Raw genomic sequence first — 25,601 nt, 5'->3', positions numbered from 1 at the left:
TGTTATAGGAAAGTCCCAGAAGTCACAGGATGTGTCATTTTGGCCAAAACTAAAGCAAAAAAAAAATAGTGCAGCTCAGAATTTTTCTGTAAAGTGCTTATTAATTGACTCTCTTTCCCCAGCATAGCAGTTACTCGACCTTATATAAAATTGTTTTTATAATTTCTTTTTATTACATTTGTACATATCTGGCAGCTTTTAGCCAAAGGCACTTCTAACAAAGTGTTGACTAAGCTGGAGCATTGTTTAACTCCCTGTCTGTTGTTTCAACAGAGCTGGTGAGCATCTGGTGGTGTCTGGTGTTGCAAGCATTAAGGTGCTTCCGAAGCCTTAGAGCAGGGTGAGGCTCTGCACCACGCTTCACCCACGCTGGGCAGGAACGTGGTTGTTGCTTTGCTGCAGTGTGATGGGAGTGCTGGTATGGCTGGATTAGTGAACATACTCCTTTGAGGTCCAGATCATTTTCTCAGTGTTTGTGCTGTAACAGATTGGGTGACATGTAGAACAGCTGTTGAAGTTGTTCACATCAATCCAGTGTCTACGTGAGGAGATTTTTTTTAGTATGAATTTACTTGCATTTGCAAAAGGTTCAAACCTGTGCAAATGCATTATTACCATCCATTGCATTTACACATTGTCTGTTGGGAGATCTGCAGTGTCTTCCTTATCTGTCAGTGGGATTTAGCCTCCTCTTCCCCCAATACACTTCAACCCTTTGGTCATAAGCATGCAGCCTCAACTTCTTTTTCAAGAGTTAAGCTGTATTTGTGGAAACCTTCATTTGCCAAGTACTTTTGAACTGTAAATATCATTGACTCTTTCATGGCATATGTACAAATATGGCTTAATTACGTAAATACAGTGGAGCCTCCTTAAGTAGACTACAACTTTTTTGTCTATCACCCACTGGCCTTGCTGTGATAGCTGCCAACCTTTAGCTGTGATCCATCCATCAGTTGAGGGCTGGCTCTCCATTGCAGGTAAATACACTGCAGTTTGGCTTCTACTTCTAGGACACCTTTGTTCCAGCAGAGTATGGTTCTCCAGAGTATAAAAGGCAAAGCCAAGACACAACTCATCTGTCTTTGTAAGATTTACCTGAAAGCTGAATGACACTTGCAGAAGTGAGCATCTGCTGCCTATCCCCAAAAGGAAAATGATTCAATCCTCTGATATCTTAAAATATGAATAATCCTGTGGTATCTTAAAAGCTGAATTAATTATTAATGTAATATCTGTTGTTTGGAAATTTTGAATTAGCATGTCTCTTTATAGTTGTGTGGTATATCCTACCACACTAGTCACTGGATTTATGGCTGGCTGTACTGCAGATCTGGGATTCTGGGGTGATGCCTGAGTTGTAAAGAGTGTCATTTTACTTGGTATGAGGGGAAGAGTGGGTTGAGTCAAAGAAATGGGGTTTTTCTTGAGTAGTTTCATGCAGAATAGTGGCTTTTTTTTCTCTTGAGAGGGCTGGCTAGGTAGAGTGGGGAGAACCCCACACACCCATCCCCCAAAAGCTTCCTCTGGAAGCATTCAAAATGGAGTGGTTTTGCTGGTGTTGTCTGAAGCCATGTCAGACGTAGTACCTTATGTTCTAGTCTTGGCCAAAGACTCATAGATTTCTGAAGAAGATAAAAATGGTGAAGAATGCTTTCACCAGGGTACCCATGGGGCAGTAGTGTCCTTGAGTTTGTGCAGGAGAGAAAGAAAAGCCAGCAGTTTGCATTAGGCACTGCTGTATCCTCCTTGAACCCGTGAGAGAAGGGTGTAATCTGTGAATGGAATCGAACAGCTGTGTGTCCATACACTCCATCATTAATACATTTTTGTATTAAAAGACTTATAAGGAACAATGTAATTTTATTAAGGTGTGTGGGTGATTTAGCAGATATTTTAGGTCTGTTCTTAGGGAGGTCATGTAAAAAACTCTTCTCAAATGCTGTTTGCATCTAGGAATAAATGGGATGTATCAACTGTGTAATTGCTTCCCAGCCATGCTGTCAGGCAGCACCCTCCTTAGACATGAAGACATGGGGCACACCTCTTGATCTCTGAGCACCCATCAGCATGAATGCAAACAGGTGACACGTAAGCCTCTTGGCTCTGTGCTAGGGAGGTGGTGCTAGAAAAATGTTCCTATTGGGAGTACTATCTCCAGTGTGCCCTAACTATTCCTTTAGCAGAGTTTGGGGTAAGTGGTATACTTTACTTTAAATTGATGTGCTTGAGGACTGTGATTATAAGCATGTTTAGATTTTCTGAATTTTACACTGTGTGTACACATTTTTATATGCAGATTTTCTTTTTTCTTTTTTTTTTTCTTGTTTTTTCTTTCTGCTTGTGTTTTCATTTATCTGTCTCTTTGTGTCTACTGCCTTTTTCCTTCTTTCCTCCATCAGCTCTGTAGTTTTTGTGTAAGGCCAGTTCAGAAAACATATTCCCCATACTGCCCAGGGGAAATCCTGCATGCTATGGATTTATACAGGAATGACACTGCCATAGTCTTGAATGTTTTATCACATAATAGATTTGTGATATTTGTGTCCTGGAGGCAAAAATACAAGCCTTTTAATGTTGATGCATGGCTACCTCTAATGTGAAAGTACCTTAGACTAGGAAATCCACTGAACAAGAGCAGCACTCATTTTGCAGAGCATCCCTTCTTGGCAAGCCATGATCTGGATGTGTGTGTGTGTATGTGGAGGCTTCAGAGCAGCAGCTGTACAAGCACAGCTTAAGTGATGGCTGCAGGGATCCTGTCAGCAAAAGGAAAAGGCCAGTGGAGTTTCCCAGCCCCTGTCCATCTGCATGCAAGACAAACCTAAAGCTGAATGGGATTTAAGGAGTGGTTTGCAAAAGGCAAACCCTGGAGGGCTTGATGTGGAGCCTAAAACTGTGTCCATCAGTGAATCTTTTTTTTCAGCAGAGGATTGCTTGCTCTTAGAGGCAAGATTTGGGAATGCTCATTCTAAAATTAATAGATTTTTTTTTTCTTTTGGTGACCTGATGAACTCTAATTCTATCATCATTTTTTCCTGATTTCTTCTACTTTCCGCTCTATATACAAGGTATAACAACGTGGAAGGAAAGACTGGAAGGTGTGAAGCTATAAAGCATAATTTTAAAAAAAAGCAAAATTGGAAGGAAAAAATGAGATGGGTTTTTAGTAACAGGGCCATGACTTTTAAAAACTCCACAGCAGTTTTTTCTGTGATTATACTTTGCTGTGAATATATTCTTCTTTCTGTTCTGTGGAGCTGAATGTATCTGGGCACTAGGACTGCAGGTCTCAGAAACAGAGGGTGGAGATCACTTTTTAAATATTTGTACAGGGAGGAGGACAAGGCTTGAAACTGCTACGAAAATAGCTCTTTGCATGTCTCCAAGGATAGGTTAACTGTGCAGAGTTTCACAAGAACCACTCCCTGGAGATACTTGAATAATAAATTGACATTATGGGGTGCACTGAAAGGTGTGTGCATTGCAAAAGCCTAAGGAGAAAATTTCCTTCTCAAGCAAATCCCATAGAAAGCATTATATGCCCTTCCTGGGAAGGGCTTCAAGTCCTCTATCAGTCATTTGCACATTATATTTTTTATCAGCCATTTGGAGAACTGAGGGTTAAGTGGCTGATTTGATGCTGTGTGTTTGACCAAACAGATACCCTAGAAATCAGATAGGACACTAGGAATACCTTTAGGTTTTACTTCCCCAAGGTCTAACCTTGACCTTTTGTGCTAAGCTGAGCTTTCACCCAGCTCTGGTTCCAGCAGAAGGGTTCAGCTGAACCATAAGAGTTTCTTGCAACTCCAGGTAAAAGTTCCTCTAATGTCTTGCACAGGTGGCAAGATAAATTATCTTTTTTACAACATAAATTAGCAGTGGTTATGTGGTACTGTCATTTGCAGCTGTTTTCCAAAATGGTTTTCCTATACAACTAGCTAACAAAATACCAACAAGTCAAGGCAAGTACTTTTATACAGATGGGGTAGCACAGTAAAATACATGAAGCTATCTTTATTTTTATAATGTTCTAGCTCTAAGATTTGCTTTAAAGCTTTTTAAGAAAGAATTAATTTAGGGGTATTGAGCTGAAAGAAATGTACTTGAGTAGAGAGGGAGCTAACGTAGCCCTTTGCCCTTGGAGGAAATCTGAGAAACATCATATATGAGATGGAAGAAGTCTAAATCAAAACCAATCTTTAATAAAAACCTCCTTGTTTGGTTTTTAAAATATTTTTCCCTTTCTTCTAGTGCATTTCAATGAAAAGGCTTTGTAGACCTACAAGGTAGGCAATCTGATTTTACTTTTTTTTTTTTTTTTTTTTACCCTCCTCTTCCCCAGTGAGGGACAGGATTTAAAAAACTGAAACAAAACCCCCAAAAAAGCATTTTCTGGTATGTCTGAGTGTATCTAGTAGATCAGGGCTTCTGTTTCTTCTAAAAATGTTTTGATTCAGTGTGTGGTTGCCTGTTCAACTTGTTTACTTGAATATGCTGTTCGTTCAGATCTGTGTGGTTGATGCAGGTCTGCAGATGGGGTGTATTAATGTAGAAAGCTCACTCATAACTGTTACTGTGGGGCTTTTTGTTGTTGTTGTGTGTTTTGTTTCCCCCTCCCCATCTTTCATTCTGTTACAAAATATTGTATTAAAAGTGAATTAACTGGCTGTGCCGTGGTAGTGAGTGTAAACTCTGTCACCTAAAACCCTTTTCCTGAAAGGTTTTACTGTCGTTGATGGCATAATGAAAATATAGAAATATGGCTTGGCTGGGGAAAGGGAGACTTCAAAACTGGAAAGAGCAAAAAAGTGACTGAGTCTTTAGTGGGAGAGTATCTGGGTGTAAATCTGACCATTGCCTGTGTTTGATGATGATAAATCCATGACTCATGGGTGAGTAAAATAATCAGATATTGGTCATGGAACCAAAAGCAATGGTGACATAAAGCTGAAGCTTTAAGATATAAATGGTTTTAGCTTAATGCTGGTGATTGACACCCAGATACCCGAGATACAGCTCTAAACTTTAAGCTGTGAGCTGATATTCAAGAAATGAATTGTGTTTTGCCATTGGTGCAAACTACTGCAGTACTTGACTCAAAGTGAGTAATTTTATGTAGCTCAAGCTACAAATAATTCCAAAAATATGTTTTTGCCATTGAAACAGCAGATTTTACTATTTAATATTTTATAATGTAATGTATTTTTTTTTAGTTTGGTACCTATTTCCTTCTTTCATAGGAAATTACTTAATGCCAGTTTTAGGTTGCTTTTAGAATAGTTATATTCTTTTTGTGTTCATGTCTTTGAACACAACATAAGGCAGCTCTCTACTCCTTGTTTTGGGGAAGAAGGCTTTGTAGCTACTCAACAGGAGAGTACTAGTGCACTTACATTAGTCTGTCCACTATACCTGAAGTGTGCCAGTTATTTCTATGTTCTAAATCTTGACTAATGCTCTTTGGTAAGACTATACCTAATATGGTTATTTTTTTAATGGCCCCAAAGGGACCATTTTTTAATTTCTTAATTTCTTAAATGTGTACTGTGTGTTGTTTAGTACATCAAGATTTAGTGTAAATTATTAACATAATAATAAGGGCTTTTAAAACTTTGAAAATTGTCCTAAATAAACCAAAAAAGTTTAACAAAATTAAGAACAGCAAAAAGTTGCTTGGTTACTTTTCCTCCTCATATGAAAACATTTTTCAAGACTGAAAAATAGAAAATTATTGTCATTTTTATTTAAATATACTGGGCACTCTGGAATTTTTTTTTTTGCGTGTTTATAATGTCATAATGTGAGGTCAGAATTGCACTGCACAAATACTAAGTAGCTTTAGCTGTCCTATATGCAGATTAAAAACAGTTCTGCAGTTCATGTTTCAGATTTCTCAAATACTTGGATCTTGATTTTTAGTCTTTCTTGAAGTTAAAATTATGTTGCCTTTTCTTTCTAGTAAAAGGAATGTAATAAAATTAACTATGTACTTTTTCAGTCACAATTGAATTTGATATTGGTAATTGGCTTAATTGAGAGTTTAAGGTGAAACCAGCCTGTAAAACAGTACAGAACTGGTCCTGCTGCTGGATGATTTGTGTTTCAAATAGTGATTTGTACTTTAAACATTTGTTAGAACCCTTGGCAGAGTTGTTGACTAACAAATACTTTTTTGCTTTGCTTTTCAAGGTGTCTCCTGAATTCTCATTATGTCTGATGGAGACTATGATTACCTCATAAAATTTCTAGCTCTTGGTGATTCAGGAGTAGGAAAGACCAGCCTTCTTTACCAATATACAGATGGCAAATTTAATTCCAAATTCATCACAACTGTGGGCATTGACTTTCGGGAGAAGAGAGTGGTGAGTTTCCACAATGCTACTTTTCAATAATATCTGTCTTGGTGATGGCTAAAATCGATTTTTTAACAATCTTGCCTGCTGAGTCTTGTGTGTAGGCATGCAACCAGTACTGAGTGCTTAATCTTGTGACAAGGAAATAATCTCTTTTTACCAGGTTGGTTTTGTGTGTTGTGCATCCCCCTGCCACTTTTCCCTAAGTTAAAGTAAGAAAAGCTGATTCTAAGCAACTCCTGTCTCACTGCTTTACAACTTTGGAGTGCACTGACTCTGTGAGCTGTGCCCATAGTGCCCAGAGTAGCACTGTTACTCTTGAACTCCCTTCACAAGGAAGGATGGGGCAGTTTTTGCTGTCTGTGAACTGAAAAGGCCACTGAAAAAAGACTGCAGTGCTGATTTTTAAAACTGTTTCCAAACATGTGAATGAAATAGGATAGCACAATACATGGAGCTGAACTAACTTCCTGACCAGCTACCACTATCAGAGTAAAATTGGTTTTTGTATTGGTTTGTTTTTTTCTTTTTTTAACCCCTGAGTTGTTAAATTGGGCAAATGTACTGTTGATACAAAGCTGAGCACTACATTATGGTAACAATTGGGTGTTGATCATTACTCAGTGAAACTGGTCTCTTGAATAAGTTAGTATTCTTGTAGGAAAACCCAAACATGGTGAGTTTGCTTGATCACCATATTTGATAACTCGGGATAAGATTTAGGTTTCACAACCTGAATAATGTGATCCACAAATTCAGCAAGTTTGTGTGTCTCTTAAGCTTATGTTTGTAACTCTGGTAATCTCGGGTACAATGACAGGTGAAGGTAAAGAAGACCATAAAGGTAACGTGAAGCATTCTGAACAAGTGACTCTACTTTCCTCTGATTTTTCCAAAGCTAACAGATGCCCTTATTTATATTTTAATGCTGAGTAAACTCCTCAGCTTTTATTATTATCAACCAATTTTTTTAAGCTGTGATAAGATCTACTTTTTCAGTGATCTCTTGGCAGCTAAGAAGAGATATTATCTTTATGAGCATATTCTGCTTGCTAATGAGGTTCTGTTAGTGGTAACATGATCCGATTGCCATTTTCTTTTATAATTATATTTCAATTTGAACATGATACAAGATAAAAGATAGAAAATCAAAATTCTATAATTAAGCTTGTCTAGTGAAACTTAATGTCCACTCTAAATACCTAGTTGGATTCTATAGTCTATTGGATATTGATTTTCCACTTTCACTTTTACCTTTATTTTCAAATATTCAACTGTGTCACGGTTTAACACTGGCCCGGCGATTAAACCGAATAACAGATGCTCTCTATTAATGTCTCTCTCCTCCTTGATAAAGAAAGGAGAGAGAATAAGGGAGAGAGACTTATGGGTTGGAAACTAAACTACACAACTTTAATGAAGCAGTAATGATAAATAGGAAAAATTACTAAATATATACAAATATACAGGAAAATGGAAACCACATTCCTCCCCCTTCCCCCCAGTAACTCTCACGTCACCACTGAGGCTGCAGGGCAGCCCTGGGAAAGTCCAGGCTGGACTCCTGGAGTCGGCAGCAGTCGGGAACCGGAGGCAGGAACACACAGATATGGGCTGGCACGGATCAGGAGCACAGGCAGAGGAATGGACGGGATCCTTCCAGGATGCCGGGTGAAGGAAGGGAGGAAGGGAAATCAGGAAATCCAGAAGTCTGGAAATCTGGAAATCCGGAAAAGATCTGGCTTGGCCCTCGTGATGCCTCAAATTTATACTGAGTGTGACATATATGGGATGGAATCCTCTGTTTGGTCAATTCTGGCATCTATCTTGTCTGTTCCTCCCCAAAGGAGGGCTCAGGCGGGACCTCTGTATCCTCCTGGACAGTAAAATGTTTTCCTCAGAGCTGAGCAGTGTCCTTGGCTCTGCATACCAGTCTCTAGCAGTAACTATAAACATCAAGTGTTATCAATCCTAGAAGCACACACTGTCTGAGAAACTTGCTGTTAATTTCAGCAAGTGCAACTACTTACAAGAGACTTAGCTAAAAGCAAAAGTACAAGACAGAAAATCACCTTTATCCTGGCCCAAACCAGGACAAACTGAATGCAAATTAAAAAAATTCAACCCATATTACTTTTGGCTTCTAAAACAGAAGGATTGAACTGTAGTTGGGAACTTTGCATCAGCAATGCTAGTTTTGCTGTATTTAATGACTTTAAACATCAGTTATTTTGTGCCCTATAGAGGCTGAACTGCTTACACTCAGTCTTGCACACTTACCTTTCACAGGTGTATAGACCCAATGGGCCAGATGGTGTTGGTGGCAGAGGACAGAGGATACATCTTCAGCTCTGGGATACTGCAGGGCAGGAAAGGTATGTTCCATCCCCTGCCTAGCAAATAAGGTCCTTGTCATCAAGCTAGATGTAAATGGAACAAGGAACATGAATTCTTTGTACTGATTGTTAAATTTTAATTGTATGACTCAAGATGGGAAAGATTAACTTGGTCTTAACTGCGATGCAAAATGTCCCATGAGTACCCCTTAAATTACAACTAATTTACAACTGTGAGACACTAAAATTATAATTGTTGATTTTTGTCTTTTAGGTGTCTCTTTTTTATGATCAATGTATATAGATGCTTTTAAAGCCTTTTTTCTTCCTTAAATTTCTGTAAATATGTTGAGATCTTGGGAAAGTCAGACAGAGGAAGTCACCTCGAAGGATTATTTTCTATTTTTCTATCAAAAGACTAGCAACTTAGAGGTTGATAGTCTTAATTCAAGAACTGATGGGCATAGGGAACAATTTTCTGCTCAAAGTTTGAATTTCATTCTTGCTTTAATTTCTGAATCTTGATCAAGTCATGCCATATAGTAGATGATTTTATTTAAAGCTCTCTCACTCAAGTGAAATATTTTCACTTCCTTTGGCTTTGAGTAGGCCATAGTAATGTTAGCAATTCTTGCCATGCAGTCCCTACATCAGCAAAACAAGTATGATGAATATTTCATTCAAGTTAATTCAGTCTTAATTTACCTCAGGTTTATGACTGAATGCAATTATATTTTCAAAGTAACCTTTCAGATGAGCTAACTAGTTTCACTTTGCTGGTCTAGGTTTCGTAGCTTGACAACAGCTTTCTTCAGAGATGCCATGGGGTTTCTTCTGCTCTTTGATCTCACAAATGAGCAAAGCTTTCTGAACGTCAGGAACTGGATAAGTATGAAATTTCTTTGTTTTTTCTTTTTCCTTTCTTTCTTTGCATGGGCAGGGAGAAGGCTATGTTTCTAAATAGGGTGTCCCACTGAGAAATAGAAGTGAAAATACTGGTTGTTATAGATTTTTCAGTAAAAGAAGTAAATTTTGCATCCATAGTGGTGCTCGAAGCAGTGGCTTCTAGAGCTCACCTGTAATTCAACTTTGTCTTCTGAACTTGCATCTTAACCTATATAAATGCAAGCTGAGAGCACATCATATCCCTGGCTCACCTGAAGCTTTGTCAGCAAAACTTAATGGCAGGCAAATGTTCCTAGGCTGGTGTATCCAGGCAAAGGAGTTGTCAAACTGCATCATCCATCAGGAACTGGAAATAAATACTTTCCTGACATCTCACTGAAGATACTTGGTGAGCATAACTCCTTAAGCTACAAATACACAGCTGCTGTGCTAGCTTGGACAGGCTTCTGCTTCTCCAGCTTGTTCCCTGGCTGGCTACTTCACAGGGGATGTCCACCTGTTCTCTGGTGCCTCAGTGCAATTAACATTGCTTTCTGTCTTTGAAAGAGTTGTTTTTCTGAAGGAGTCTGTGTCCCCTGAAATGTGATAGTGTTCTTGGTGAGTTTTATCTGTGTCAGTAAGTTGTGACCCCTATTCATCTTCCTGTCAGGTCAGCTACAAATGCATGCATATTGTGAAAACCCTGACATTGTATTATGTGGAAACAAGAGTGATCTGGAAGACCAAAGAGTGGTAAAAGAAGAAGAGGCTAAGGAACTTGCAGAAAAATATGGGTAAGTAACTTCTTTCCAGTTATTGCTGTGTTTAAAGCAGAATGAAGTATTTTCTGCAATGCCTTTTCTATGTACTGAAAGGTTTTTGTCAGAATAAGCATTTTAGAATGCTTAACTGGCTGGTATGGTATCTTTTTTCCTGCCAGAGATTAATGATTTCTCCATTGTCCAGAAATTCATACTTAGTATTGCAATAATCTTGCACTGGAGATAATTTAAACTTCTTTCTTTGGCAGTAAACAAAGCAGGTTTTCAGAAATCTTCTGAAATTAGATTTTATCTGGAGAGGCAGATGAATGACACAGGTGCTTTTGCCTGTGCCTGAGCCTACCTTTGGGACAAACACCTAAATTAGAGCTTATCCTTCAGGCCTACCTACAGAGTCAGCCATTTCATTAATTTCTTTTGCATTTTGGACCACTGTCCACTTAGTCTCTTTCTGCTGCGGAGTAGCAGTAACAACTCCTGCGTGATTTCTAAGTATGTGGCAGTCATCATGGATTATCCTTTTTCCTGTTAATATAAACTACCTGACATAAGTTTGGGGTTTTGTCTTCTGCAGGATACCCTATTTTGAAACCAGTGCAGCCAATGGGAATAATGTCAGCAAAGCCATTGAAACCCTGCTTGACCTCATCATGAAGCGCATGGAGCGGTGTGTGGATAAATCCTGGATCCCAGAGGGAGTGGTGCGTTCCAATGGGCACAGCTCTACAGAACAACTGAATGAGGAGCAAGAAAAAGGCAAATGCAGCTGTTAGCTCAGTCACAATTAAATTTACTGTGTATTCTGAAGTACAGTACAGTTGCAGCTTAACTGTTTAACTTTAGGGACAAATCACCTCGTGTAGTTATTTAATGAGCCATATTAATTCTTTGGGTTTTTTTCATCTCAAACAATATTGTCCTTTGCTTGCAAGGTATGCAGTTTAGTAGTGATTGGACATAGGTTTAATTTGGAGTATTTGGATATTCCTTTACCTTGGGGTGAAGGGGGCAATTTTCACACCAAATATAAAACATCTCTCTGTATGGGCAATGAGAAAGAGTAGACTTCAGAATGTAAGGCTTTTCAGTTGTCCTTTGAAAGCTCCATTAGCTACACAGACTAGGCATTTACATCAGATATTGTGACAGCTCTTAGTCTCTACTAAAAGTAAGCTTACCAACACGGTTCTTGGTTTTGAACAGAAACATTTAATCAATCAATCAATCACCATCTTAAGGAAAAAATCCTGTATTTTCTCCAAAAGCTTGCAAGAAACTTTTCCTTGCTTTCTCAAACCATCAGTGATGAAAAACAAAAGAAAGCATTTCTACGTAGAATAAAAAACTACAGAGAAGCACAGGGATATATATGTGGAGCACTTTGGGTATTTCATGAAACTGAACATGTAAACTGCAACTGTACTATATAAAATATACCCAACACAGCCTTTGAGACCTCCTGACATAATTTGAATTCTTAGGAGATGCATGTACATGTATTTATCTGTAAATGGCATAACTGTACATCTGTTGTTATGTTTCTTTTATGTTGCCACTCATGTTTTAACAGACATGTAAAGCAACCTAGATGTCAGCAAAATTTCATCAGAGGTTGTGCTTTGCCTGAATTTGTGTTACCAAACACAGCTTTGGAATGTTTCTTCAAACTTGGATGGAAAAATGAATTGTGATTGTCTCCTGATGAAACGCAGCTAAGATACCAGTTCTGGCAAGATCAGTATTTCTATAAATTTACATGCTTATTTTATTCTGCCAGCTTTTGTGTCCTGTACATCTTAGTAATCATATATACATTTATGGCTTGTTCATTTCCTTTCGGTTGGATTTAAAAAACAGTACAGTTGCTTTTCTTTTTTTCCCTCTACAGATCACATAAATGTCAGTTTTGGTTTCAGTGGATCATGTTATGCTTTAATAACTTTAATTTATTCAAACAACCTAAGAAAAATGAGTATTTTTGGGGTCTGTCTTCAAGACTGATTTATAAGATGTGCCTACCAGACAATTTTTTACCTGTCACATGTTGTATAACTGTGAAGTATTGCAAATTGAAGTCCTAACATGCCAAATTGTCTTTTTACAGACTTTCCACAGCATTTTGTTTACAAAATTCCAAAGCTATTACTTCTTTAGCAATTGTGTATTTATTTATTTAAATAGTCTAACTACTGTAGTTTCAGGCAAACAGTGATACTACTTGACATGAATTGCAGCATAACAAATTTTTCTAAGGACCAAAAATGTTTCTAAAATAGGCACTAATAAAAAACCCCACAAAATATTTGATGTTGCCTCTGGTTATATTAATAATGCAAGAATAAGTATTAAAACTTGGTTCTGGAAAATGATTTTGAAAAGTAATGCATTGTTCTTAAATATACATGTAAATATTAGATTTTTATCACAGCCTACACAGAATATTTTTAAAGTGCAATATAATTTGACTGCTCCAGGGCTAGGACAGAGATTAAACCAATTTATATTAGATAAATATATGGGGTTCTTTTCTACTATCCAATACCAATACCTAAAATGATTGTAGACCGGAGTTACTGTAGTTTAACTCAGTGCCTTTTGAAGTTACCATCACATTTCTGACCAGCAGAGTATCAAACTCTATTACAGGACACAATAGATATCTATATGTATTTTAGTGTCTGAATTTCTTTTAATGTAACTCTTGCTTTTCAGAGGGTTGCAGTGGAACTTTGTCATGCATTAACTTAATTGGGAGTTTTTGTGCTTATAGCTCCATCCAGTTACTGAAAACATAAGGATTATTGCAGCCAGCTACTGAGCTAAGTGACTACTGAAATGGTGCAAAAATGTTTCCTTTTGAATGTTTAGATTGGATATTAAATGTTAAATACTGAGACTCTCCTATTTTTGTCATGCATATAATATGTAACTATTTACTGTATAAAAAGTCTACATAAAACTGCTTTGATGTCAGCCTTTGAAATGTGCCATAAGATTTATCTGTTTGAATTATTCTGTGGCAAAACTTTTGTTCCCTTTTTAGTTCTCATGAGAAATTATGGTAAATGTTTCTTGGCAGTGAATGACACTGTTCTTAATAGCCTAGCAATGTTTTTAAAAACCAACCAAATAAGAATTCTCATGCAATGAAAAACTGTTATGATAGGAATAGCTTTTCTTGAAATGTCAGACAAAAATGTTGATCTCCAATGGAAGAAAGTTTTGGAAACTATTTATAAAATAGTTAAACATTCCTGACCTGAATCTTGTCAGCATTTGTTGAACGGAATTGTAACATTTCCTATTGCCTCAGTTGAATATAATCTGTGTCCTGCACTGTCCTTATACATTGTGGTGTTTTTAGTTGAAGTGTGTGAAGTTTTCTTCTGTGGCATAGGTACTTCTTGGTGTTCCACTCTTGCACTGACAGAACCAGATGAATGGGGGCCTGATGCATCCTGGGTGATGCCAGAAGGAGCTCTGTAGCGGGAGGAGCCATTCTTGCTCCTGAAGCTCGACGAGCTGCTGGTCTCTTCCAGGACTCCAGCCACCACACAGCGCTTCCAGGGTAGAAGTGTAGCAGGAAGAGCCTTTCCTGCTCCAGAGGCTCGACGAGCTGCTGGCCTCTCCATGCCTCACACCAGAGTGAGCTGAGGTCCCTCTGTGGGTGTGTGTCCCACCTTTATTGGCCCCCTGGTCTTGCTCATGCCCAATAGGGGCCTGTCCTAATCAGGCACAGGTGGACTCACACCCACTCTTTGGCAACTCAAGGCACCTGGTTGACAATGTCTCTCTACAGAGCTCAAACTCACAGAAGAAAATAGAGACAACACTTCTTTGTTCATAAGATATTCAGAAAGCTGCTAATGTGAGCATGTAGCATGTTCAGAGGAAAGGGAATCAAGCAATACATTTTGTTAAGTCTATTACTTCTACAAAGGTAAGGAGCCTGATTTTTCAGATTAGATGCTTCTATAGTAGTGTAGATTATGTTACTGCTGGATGACATATTCTGCTATTCAGAGGTTCCTTGACAGGCAAGAAAGATGAGTTGAACTAAACCTCATTAAGTTTAAGAAGGGCAAGTATCACTAGGTGTTCCATCTGGGCTGGAATAACCCCATGCAGTGGTACTGGCTGAAAAAATATTTTGCAGAAAAGGACGTGGGGCATTCTATTCAAAAGCAGGTTGACCAAGGGCCAGAAGTGTGCCCTTGTGGCAAAGGCCATCTACATCTGGGGCTGCATTATTAAAATGAAGTCAAGCAGGTTCAGGAAATAAGTCTTCTCTTTTGCTGAATAATTATAGGACTGCACCTGGAGCTGTGTCCTGTTTTGGACTGCCCATCAGAAGAGAGACATTGACACACTGGAGTGAGTCCAGCAGATGGCCCCCAAGAGCAGAGGGATGGAGTACAAGGTGAAGGACGGGAGAGAGCTGGGGCTGCTTGGCTTTCAGAAAGCTGAGGAAGATAATTTCTGTCGTTTTGAACTATCTAACGGGAGAGTATACAGAAAATTGAGCCAGAGGACACAGGGATAGCAAAAAGGTAACAGAGAAAAGTATAGAAAATTCTGATTGACATTAGGAAAAAAATGTCCTTATACAAGAAATCAGAAATTGGAAGAGGAGCCAAGGAAGGTTATGGAATCTCCATTCCAAACCATTAAAAACTCACCTGGGTGTGGCCCCAAGCCACCTGTTGTTAGTCTGTCCTGCTTTGAGCAGGACTTTGGTCTAGAAGACCTCCAAAAGTTTTACAGTTGAAGTGATTAAATGCTCTATGAAGCTGATCCTAGGAATGTGCATGCCTGAGAGTTGTCAGTTCTTTTACATGACTTTATGTGACAGTTCTTTTACTTATTAGAAGACTTGCACAAGTACATAAATATTTGCAGAGCAGAGCTTTGCTATGAGTTTAACATATTGAGTTGTTTGGTGACACAATTCTGGCTGTGGTAATCTGTGTCAAAAATCAAACAAATGAGCAACTCTGCGAAACCTCCTCTTCCTGTTTTTCAGCTGGATAACTAATTCTGCCTGTAACTGTTAAAGGAGTAGAAGTGAGTATTCTTTTTTGATGATCAGTCTGGATTCTGGCTCCAGCAATCTTCAATTTATATTACCTTTTAGATCAGGAGTAAGCACTTCAAATCTACAGCGTAATGGCTCATACTTGAATAGGAGATTATGCCTTGATATGAAAAAAGGAGGGGAGCAGGAAGAAATCCAATTGTAAATGTTCATAGTATCACTGTGCTCTCACATCCCATCTGTCTGCTGGAGGCATTGGTGACAGTCTGTAATCCACAGTGGTTAAACTGTAAAAGCCACCAAAGACTTCACAATACTCTGCCAGGAAAAAGCTGTCTTTGGTGTGAAATAAATACAGCCCACGGGGAAAAAATGTCACGTAGGCAGGAGACACAAAGTAACCAAACTGAAAAGGAAAGATTGCCAATACATGTGCCAAAGCACTGCAGCCCTCCACCTAAGCAAACTTGTCTACTTGGTTTTGCTTCTAGTTGTAAACTTGGTGTCTCCATAGCTTCCCATCACAAAATGGCTTTGTCCGAGTGTCTCTACTCTTTCCTGGGCTGCCATCCCCTGTCACTGTCACAGCCTCCCCTCCTGCATGCAGCATGATTCCAACTGATACCCTCCCCGGTGCTGTTTTCCTCTCTGCCTCTCAGTCACTCCGGAACTGCTGCTGCCTGGGGCTGTGGGTGACCACTCAGTCACCCATCAGATGCTCTGGCCTGTGTCTCCTGCAATGGGATGTGGCTGGGGCTTGGTTTTGAAAAGATGCCCTGATAAGCTTAGTGACTCTTGTGCTAAAGCAATGTTTGGGGTTTTTGCTTCCATCCTTCATACTATACCCCCAAGCTGATTGTTTTTTTACCTGTTCTAGAAACCAAGAAGCAAAAGCTGCCCTTGAAGGCACGCTCAATTCCACTCATCAAATTTTCACCAAAAACTCAGCTACTCAGTTTCTTCTAAATGGAGACGTGGGAGTTGTGGTCAAGCTTTATGTGAGGAGGGAGATTTGGGACTCGGACGGCATCGTGAGACTGAAGAACAGAGAGAAGCCCCTCTCCAGTCCCAAACCACTCGGGGAGGCACCAAGCCTCGGGGCTGGGCTGGACCCCCTGCCCCATATCCCAGCGCCCCAGGGGCGAGTGAGCTCCGAACCTGCGGGAGCTCTGTGCTGCTGGCCCGGTTCTGGTAGTAGGGGACGCAGCTGCCGGCTCTGCGGCGGGTCTGGCCCTGCTGAGGGAGCGAATCGCGGCTGTGGCTGCCTGGGTCAGGGCGGGCGGTAACCTCGGGCACCCCCACGAACTGCGGAGGGAGGCGACGCGGAGCGAGCGATCGCCTGTTGGGACCCAGCGGCTGTTTGCGGGGACCCAGTGGTTGTTGTTACCCAGCGGCTGCTGGGACCCAGGGGCTGTTTGTTGGGACCCAGGGGCTGTTTGTTGCTCCCCAGCCGCTGCTTGTTGGGACCCAGCGGCGATGCCGCTCCCGGTGCCATCCCCGCTCCCGAGTGCGGGGGGTGGGGGAAGCACCGGCGGCCGACAGGGGGCGCTGTGACCGGTCTTCCGCGCGGCTCCCGGCGCCTCCGGTCAGCTGAGCGCGTGCTTCCGGCGGGGCCTGCGGAGCAGCGCGGGGGCCGCGGGGATGCGGATCGAGAAGTGCTACTTCTGCTCGGGGCCCATCTACCCGGGACACGGCGTCATGTTCGTGCGCAACGACTGCAAGGTACCGCCCGCCGAGGCGGCGGAGGGGCGGGCGCGGCGCGGTGGTCTCCTGACGGCAGTGGCGGACGGGGCTGGGGGCTGGGGACCGGGCCCTCTCCCCCTCGCAGCCTCTCCTGCGGGGCCTGGCCCGGGCCTGTGCCTGGGGGGGTTCCTCTTGTGTGTCTGGGGACTCCGAAGGTTCCCGCCCTGCGGGGCCGGGAAGCTCTCGCCTTCCCACGCACGCCGAGTCCGCTTCTCACGCGGTTCGGACGGCCCGAGGGCCCCTGTCCCGGGGCCGGTGCCCCCGTGCCGGGTTCGGCTGCTTACGGTCCTGCCAGGCTCCGTTGGGTCTTTGGGGGTCTGGGGCCGCGGCGGGGGGGACAGGCAGCCGTGTCCCGATCCTGCTGGGTTTCCGTGGCCACTGCCCTCCATCCGTGCTGCCCTTCGTGGGTGGTGTCATCCCCCGCGCAGAGTTGTTTGCTCTGTGGGAGCCGTTCCGGGGGTGATGCTGTAGTTTCCCAACTGTTGCGGCTGTCAAGAAGAACTCGACTGAATTATTTGTTTTCAGTTTTTACTAAGAAATTATGCAGTTTATAGTAGAAACTTCGGATTAAAGGCAGGTGACTGAAAAGCTTTGAACAATCTAGGTCACAGACACTTCACGCCAAAACTAATGGTTTGTGTCTCTGTTGTACTCTACTAAAGTTGTAACCTGCTCAGATATCCGATGTGACTTGCCCAGGTGAGGTTGTCATAACAGCTTGTGCACAGCACTTTGAGCTTTATGCTGTGGTGACAATTTAGTTGGGAAAATGTTTTGTGTAGTTTTGTGCCTCTGCTGTGCTCCTTCCCATTCCTGTAGGGCACTGGAGACCTCCGTGTCAAATGAAGCTGACTCACAGAGCTTCCTTCTCCTGCTCAGATGTCAAAACAAGTCCTGGCCTTACTGTATTGCTCATCTGAGTCACAGCTTTGGGGAGTTTAGAGGTAGATGTAGATTGACACAGTTCCATTTATGGGAAAATGGCCACGAAGTGTGCTTTGTTTTTTTTAAAATCATAACTGCAGAGTAGTTGTGGACAGGTAGCCTAAGAGCAAAATACAGTGGAAGATTTGGCTGAAGTAAGGTGAAAAAATATGGTAGATGAGTAAAAAAAAAATAATTAAAAATTATTACCTTCACTAGAGGTTTTATATCTTCTATTAATTTTCTTCAGAAACAAGTATTAGATAGGAAGAGCAGAGAATGGTTGAAGAAAACTAGGGTTTTCAAAAACTTAAGGGTAATAAATATAATTTTGAGTATTTTTAAGTAAAGTTTTAGCCCTGAATACTGGGCAGCCTTGGATAGTTCAAGGTGATGCACCAGTTCAGGAAAGAATAAGAACTGTAAGCAGGAACATGATTACATTGCTTCCCTCCCTGCCTTCTTATCCTAGTGACATCTTACTGCATGGTCATCTTGACTGCAAAATGGTCTATGGATTTGGGAAACCTTGGGATAGGGGACAGTTCTTTATCTTGGCTGCTAGCTACATAATTCCAATACTAATTAAAGAGAAATTTCAGATATGAAGAGTGAAATGTCTTGTGTGCATCTTTAATGGGCCTGAAAACAGAAGGTGCTTCCGTGGGTAGCAGTGGCAGGTACCTAACATGAGTCTAACTTTCTGCAGAATACATAGAAAAATATGACAGAGGAAGCTCAGCTGGAGAATTTTAGTGTATGCTTTAACAGCTTTCAATAAATTCAGTCCAGGACTTAAAGAATGAGCTTAGGACTCCTGATGTAGGGTAATCCTTAAGGCTGAAAGCCACACTCCAGAAGACTGGCTTTTTTTTTTTTTGGCGTGTGTGTGTTAGTGTATTGCACTGAAAAATGCCATAGAAGAGGTGTGAGGATTTTTTGTTGTTGTCAGGATGGAACTGTGTCTGAAAACTGCTGATGTGTGTAGCAAATTGTTTATTCATAGTGCAGGTTTGGTTTTACAGTTATTTTTGCAGATGATAATTCTCACAGCTCCAGTGTGTTGTATTTATAATCAGCTTAATTGTAAGTATTTGTGCATGTCCCTGACAGCAGTGAATATTACTATGAGTAGTGCATCAAATATTCATTTTTTAATTGAAAACATCATTAATCTTTAAAATGTCAGTATTTTAGTTTGTAGAGCAGTATTGTTAGAGAAACCTCAGGTTTTGGCATCGTGTTTGCAATGGGGCAGAAATACCTGATTTGACACTTAAGTTTGTTGTCGTTTTTTTTTTTTCTTTTCCTTTTTCTCCCCCTTCTTCTTTAAGATATTTAGATTTTGCAAATCAAAATGCCACAGAAACTTCAAAAAGAAGCGGAATCCCAGGAAGATGAGGTGGACCAAAGCGTTCCGGAAAGCGGCGGGCAAAGAACTGACAGTGGTAAGAAGCTGAACTGGCTGACACTGCATCAGCTGACTAAAATGGCAGAAATCCAGCCATTTTTTAAATAGAGAACAGGTTAAGCTAGGTAGCTTAATGCATTGTTTAATTTGATGGCCATGAGAGATGGAGGAACTGAAGAAAAGAGGGATTGTGGAGGAGAATGTGAGAGTTTGCTTGAGAGTGAGCTCTTCATTTACCTTGACAGTAACTTGCAACTTCAGCTTCAGTGGTTCTCATATCAAGACATTTTGTTTTCCATCTATAAACCTTCTCCTCTCTGTACATCAAAAAATGTGGTAGTTGTACTGGTGTGCAGATAATGTGTCACTGGGAACCCTAAGAAGTCTCTGTATGTAGTAGATGTGATATTTTGAAGTCTCCTCAAAGCATACAGTGCATAGGAAAGGCCCTTGTGTGAACAGGGATGTTTAAAAATAGTGAAGTAGTAAAAATACCAATCACTCATGTTTGGTGGGACAGTCCTTAAATAAGAATTGCTGTATTTAATTACCTGTTTTTTGACAGAATATGAACAATTTAATAACTATTTTGACACAGTGTATTGGTGACTTCTTTGTATTTTCCAAGGAGAGGATTGAGATTTTACTTTAATTTTAATGTGACTTTTGATGCATTTTACTTTTTAATCATGATTAATTTACTATCTTCTGTAACTCTATTTCTTGCTTTCAATTTTTTTCTGGTTAAGTTGAATTGCCTTTCTAAAAGAACATAAGTTCTTAATTTAAGATTCCTTTATACACATTTAAACGGGTGACATCCCACTCCAATTTTGAGTATATATTTATTTATACTGTATATATAGTGTGTATATGTATATATATACACACATATATATAATTGAGTATATATTATATTTATATATACATAAATATATATAGTGTGTATATGTATATATACACACACATATATATAATTGAGTATATATTATATTTATATATACATAAATATATTTAGGTATGTTTAGAGTTAAAACAATATATAAACATAATGCTTGGTTTTAGTTTGGCTGGTATCCATGCTTTCAGAAGCCAGGCTTTTAAAAATGGGAAATACTGTCGTTTGTGAGAAAGTGACAGTTCTTGCTGGTTTAAGTGGGTGTGTTGGATAGAGGTTAAATATATTGATTGGTTTATTGGGTGCCAAGTTGTGGGGTTGTTTTTTGTTTTTTTGGTTTTTTTTTGAGTACATAATCTTGCCAGATGGTTCTTCTCAAGGTATTTCTGAGCAAGTGCTTTACTCTGGCACTTGGAATGGCAGAGGAGTTGGTTGTTCTGTCCCCTTGTGTTTGGAATTGGGAAGATCCATTGGTCAGTGTGAGGCAGGTCCAGTTTTATCTTCCTGGCTTTAAGTCAGAAGACTCTGGCACTTGGAACATCTGTACTCTTATGAGACTTTGTTTCACCCTTTGTGGTATTTTCACGATACAAAACAAAGTATATTATGAAAAAGTAAAAGCTGACACAGTTTAGGATACCTAAACTGCAGTTAATTGATGGGGTGCTATGTCACACTTGGCTAAAAATGTATTTTAGGTAATTTTATTTATTTTTTAAGCATAACAGTAGCATGTAGATGTTAGCATATAATGTGCTCTGTTTTGCTTGACGCTATCCCATGGTGGAAACTAACAAAGCCTTGCAAGAAAAATCAGAAGACAATTTTTCTATCTCAAGCTCTTGGGAAAAAAAGTCAAACAAAACCCTCACAAAACAACGAAAGAACACCACAATGTCATCCATTGAAGTATTTCACACTTTTGAATGATTTTATATTTTTTCAGTATTTTTAAAATGAAATAGTGTTTCTTTTTTTAACCTTTTGAAAATTACAGGCTGTTGAGTAGAACTTATTTGACTTACATCAAATGGTTTTGACTTTACATGCCTTCAATTTTGCCTTCCACCTGTCTAGTTTACTCTGTATTTCCTGCTCCACATCAGTCTTCTCCATTCATCTTGTCTTGCTAGAAAGAAAATAGCTGAGGGAGATGTTTCAGTAAATTGTTCTCTTAAGACAAATCACTGGCTTCTGACACTATGAGGTCAAACAGTTCTCTCTGTTTCCTTCTAGTTAAGTAATCTCTAAAGCTTGTTTGAGTAAGGTTCTGAAAAGGAAAGAAAAATCACATCAAATGCTAAGTTATGAGAATGCTATAGTAGGAATGTATTGATCTAAATATACTTCTGTATATGATCTATACTTACTTTTTCCTTTATTAGGATAATTCTTTTGAGTTTGAAAAACGTAGAAATGAACCAGTGAAATACCAGAGGGAGTTGTGGAACAAGACTGGTGAGTAATTTTGGAAAAAACAAAAGATGATCTGTCAGAAGTGAACTTTTACTCTACATGAACATGTTTTCAGAAGACTTATTAGAATATTGGCACTTTGTAAGGATTGTGCTTGGATTTGTTAGAATAATGACCACGTTCCTAAGTGTGGAGAAGGTTTGAGATGGGAACAAGTGGGAAATTTCACTTGATTTGATTTTATTTATCAGAAACTGGTTAGGAAATGAGGTGCAGTATTCGTCTAGTTTGAGTTATTTTTAAAAAGCCTTAGTGGCTCTTCAGCTGTTTAGGAGGCTCCCCATGTAAGCCCTTTACAGTGCTGCAATTGTTGTTTACTCCTGGTCATTCCAATTCAATTTCTTTAATAAGTCAATTGCTGTAAAATGGAAGAGTTACTTATGTCATGACTGAATGCCACAAGGGAGAAGATGCTAACTTGCATCTGATTTCCAGTGAAGTAACAGCCTTTTGTGTTGCTGGCTAATTTCAGGAAATATGTGTAGGCACAAAAATGGAAGCATAAACATGTTCTGAAATACAGTTCATCTGCACGGAATAGTTCCCTACTCTGCTCTTTGAAGAAAGGATAACTTCTTTTATGTGGTGTAACAGTTGCCTCTGATACAGAGTATTATGGAGTACTGGTAGTGTTGGTGTGCAGAGTACCCTGCATTTTCAGCTGTAGGTATGCAGGAACATTTAAAATGAGTTCTGCTTTATTTCAGTTGATGCAATGAAGCGAGTGGAGGAAATAAAGCAAAAACGACAAGCAAGATTTATTATGAACAGGTGAGAAGTATTTCTATTGCTGGAGCTTCTGCAAATCTGTATTGGACAGTCAGAGTTTCCTGATAAATGGTGATGAAAAGCTCTATGTGGATATTAGCTTTGTTGTCATAAGTGATGTTGCTGTAGTCTGAGCTGGTTCTCCTCTGTTACCAAACTTCTGTGCTTTATTGGCTTTCCAGTGAAATGTATCTTTTGACCCTTGATGATGATAATCACATTTCTTTTTTTGTAATATGAAATCTTACATTTGTACAAAAATTCAGGTAAGAATCACTTCTGTCCTTTTTTTTTTTCTGGTTTTGTATCCAGTATATGCTTGAATTAATTTTCAAATGCTTTTTACTTTAATTTCCATACAATCATAGTTACTTACAGTTTGTATACCTTTAGCTAAAGATATGTGTCATACATTGAAATGAAAACATGCATCTCCTAAGGTACTGAAGTTTAATTTTCCCCCTACTCAGATTAAAGAAGAGCAAAGAGTTGCAGAAGGCAGAAGACATCAAAGAAGTCAAACAGAATATCCACCTTCTTCGTGCACCGCATGCAGGTAAGAACTTGCTTTGCCTGGTTTGCTTAGGTTAGCTTGTATATGATATTTTATGATGAGTATTTATTTTTTTTTCTGTATGACTAATTCTACAGATCAATAACCCTGTGCATTTTTCTTACACTTAATTGAATATGGAGAATAGCTCTTGCCACTAAATGTAGACAGTATCTTTGTTTTGATTCAAACATGCCTTTTTATTTATCTAGTCCTGTGGTCATTCTTTTCCTTATTTGAGTATTTTAAACTGCACTCAGTACCTGGTACTCTCTGAACAGCATGTTTTTTAAGTAGTGCATTTATCTAAGCCTTCCCTTTGAATTGATTATTTGAACCCAACAGACTACACCTGATTGAGATAAAATACAGTAGTTAATCCCTGGTTTTGAGTTTATTAGGTACATTGAAATGGGCTCCCTTTTCAGTGCTTTGCAATTCCTGCTGGGCCTTAAAGAGAGCAGAATCAAATATCTGTCCTGGATTTTATTTTCTTTTTCTTTTTGATAGTGTTATTAAGAGTTAACACTATTGCCATCCAACACAGCATTCAGGAGAACTTAAATCATTCTATATAATAATAATAATCATGTGAATGTAATATGTGAAGGACATTGATCTGTTAAAAGTAATGCATTTTTATAGTCCTTTGCAAGGTTCTGCTAGGTGTTGCTAACTGCATCAAAGTTCATCAAACTACATGTTGACTGCATCTTAGGTTTTGCATAAAAACAACATCAGCTTTTCTGTTAAAACAACCTCCAGTAGTTTTAGGTGGTGATGGAGATTAGCAGCAAATGCTTGTAAGCTTGATGTGTATACTCCTGAACTCTTAAAGCAACATATTTAGGATGAACAGGCACATATATTGTTCAAAGAAAAAGGATTATTTGAGTTTGGAGAGACATCTTGACTTTAATGTTTTCTTTGCTTTGAAGGCCCACCGAAAAAGCTGGAGGACAAAATGGTGCAGAAGCTACAAGAGGACGTGGCTATGGAAGAAGACTCTTAAAATGCTTTTATTTTCTATTTATATCTCTTCAGCAGTTAACAGTTCGTTTTTGCCTGACCTGACATAATTCAGAACTGTCTTTATGATTGAAGAAAAATACATTTTAATAAATAACAGTCATTTTGCAGTTTGAATGACTTTTGGTTTTGTAAAAAATAAGGTGGATATGAATTGGGCAGTGCCTAAAGTTTTGCAATTTGAGAAAACTGGTCAGTGGTATGGAGACTAAGGTATGTTGTTTGAGATACTGTGTGCTCCTTGGCAAGTTAAGCTTTTTGGATAACTTTTCCCTGACAGTTCAAGGAATAAAATATTATCCCTGAGCTTTTGTGTTTTTTGTCTTTCAGATTTCTTTGTTCTTTCATATTGGTTAAAGAAGATCTTAGTGGTTGCAAGATGGTACAGAGTGTTTTATTTTTCTTGAGTCCAGTTTAGTCCAAACTTATATTCACTCTTTTAATTGGGAAAAGTTCAGTTTGTTATGAATATCTGTAATGTTTGGTTTGTCTTTTCAAGACACCTTCCCTGGGATTATGCTGCAGTTGATGCTTAAGCCTGGCAAAGTTTAACACTGATGCAGGACTTGACACTGGCTGGAGAACAGCAATGGTGATAGCATCCAGTGTGACTGAAGCTGGATCTGCCATCCTTCTGACCTACCAAAATTCAAATCTGACATCTTATTGGGCTGGTTGAGATGCTCAGTAAATCACACTTCTGACTGTTTTTACCTAACACTTGGGATTATTTTGATAGAAAGAAGATCATGTTAAAGTGTATTTTTGTGATGGAACTTATCTTTATTCAGTGTGTCATCAATATTGAGATAAGTACCCTGCTTTTTTAAACTGTCAGCAGTTTATCTGCAACTGTGTGATCAGAGAAGCCTTTCAAAGGCATTTAAAATTGTACATACTTTGCTGTCAGTCATGTTACTCTGAAAAAAGTACTTTGTAGTTCTATTCCAAGATCGAATATGTGCTATATATGTGCTATATATGTGCTGGAGAGTTGGGCAGGGAGAAACATGATGAAATTCAACAAGGGGAAGTGTAGAGTCTTGCATTTGGGGAAGAACAACAAGATGTCCCAGTATAGGTTGGGGGCTGACCTGCTGGGGAGCAGTGTAGGTGAAAGAGACCTGGGGGTCCTGGTAGACAAGAGGATGACCATGAGCCAGCAATGTGCCCTTGTGGCCAAGAAGGCCAATGGCATCCTGGGGTGCATTAGAAAGGGTGTGGTTAGTAGGTCAAGAGAGGTTCTCCTCCCCCTCTATTCTGCATTGGTGAGGCCGCACCTGGAGTATTGTGTCCAGTTCTGGGCCCCTCAGTTCAAGAAGGACAGGGAAGTGCTTGAAAGAGTCCAGCGCAGAGCGACTAAGATGATTAAGGGAGTGGAACATCTCCCTTATGAGGAAAG

The 25,601-nt window shown here is 39.6% G+C and overlaps 2 protein-coding genes across 4 annotated transcripts in view; both read left to right on the top strand.

The window, feature by feature from the left end:
* Positions 1-12,723, top strand: part of RAB27A (RAB27A, member RAS oncogene family) — a 32,000-nt gene extending 19,277 nt beyond the window's left edge. For 2 of the 3 annotated variants that reach the window (XM_030457372.1, XM_030457374.1), the window contains 6 exons: positions 4,258-4,292; positions 6,196-6,368; positions 8,649-8,734; positions 9,481-9,584; positions 10,251-10,374; positions 10,937-12,723. In XM_030457372.1, coding sequence (XP_030313232.1) covers positions 6,216-6,368; positions 8,649-8,734; positions 9,481-9,584; positions 10,251-10,374; positions 10,937-11,135 — 666 coding nt within the window. In that variant the 5' untranslated portion in view covers positions 4,258-4,292; positions 6,196-6,215 and the 3' untranslated portion in view covers positions 11,136-12,723. The remainder of the gene's footprint in view (positions 1-4,257; positions 4,293-6,195; positions 6,369-8,648; positions 8,735-9,480; positions 9,585-10,250; positions 10,375-10,936) is intronic. The other variant, XM_030457373.1, reaches the window with a different exon arrangement.
* Positions 12,724-16,971: 4,248 nt separating this feature from the next.
* RSL24D1 (ribosomal L24 domain containing 1) lies at positions 16,972-24,505 on the top strand. The gene is made up of 6 exons (XM_030456826.1): positions 16,972-17,119; positions 19,399-19,512; positions 21,759-21,831; positions 22,557-22,620; positions 23,088-23,173; positions 24,109-24,505. Exons 1-6 carry the CDS (start codon positions 17,039-17,041, stop codon positions 24,180-24,182), a joined length of 492 nt encoding a protein of 163 aa, XP_030312686.1. The 5' UTR covers positions 16,972-17,038; the 3' UTR covers positions 24,183-24,505.
* Positions 24,506-25,601: the final 1,096 nt, after the last annotated feature.

The sequence above is a fragment of the Calypte anna genome, chromosome 10 (assembly GCF_003957555.1).
Source record: "Calypte anna isolate BGI_N300 chromosome 10, bCalAnn1_v1.p, whole genome shotgun sequence".
NCBI lineage: Eukaryota > Metazoa > Chordata > Aves > Apodiformes > Trochilidae > Calypte > Calypte anna.
This window is presented reverse-complemented; position numbering and strand designations above follow the sequence as displayed.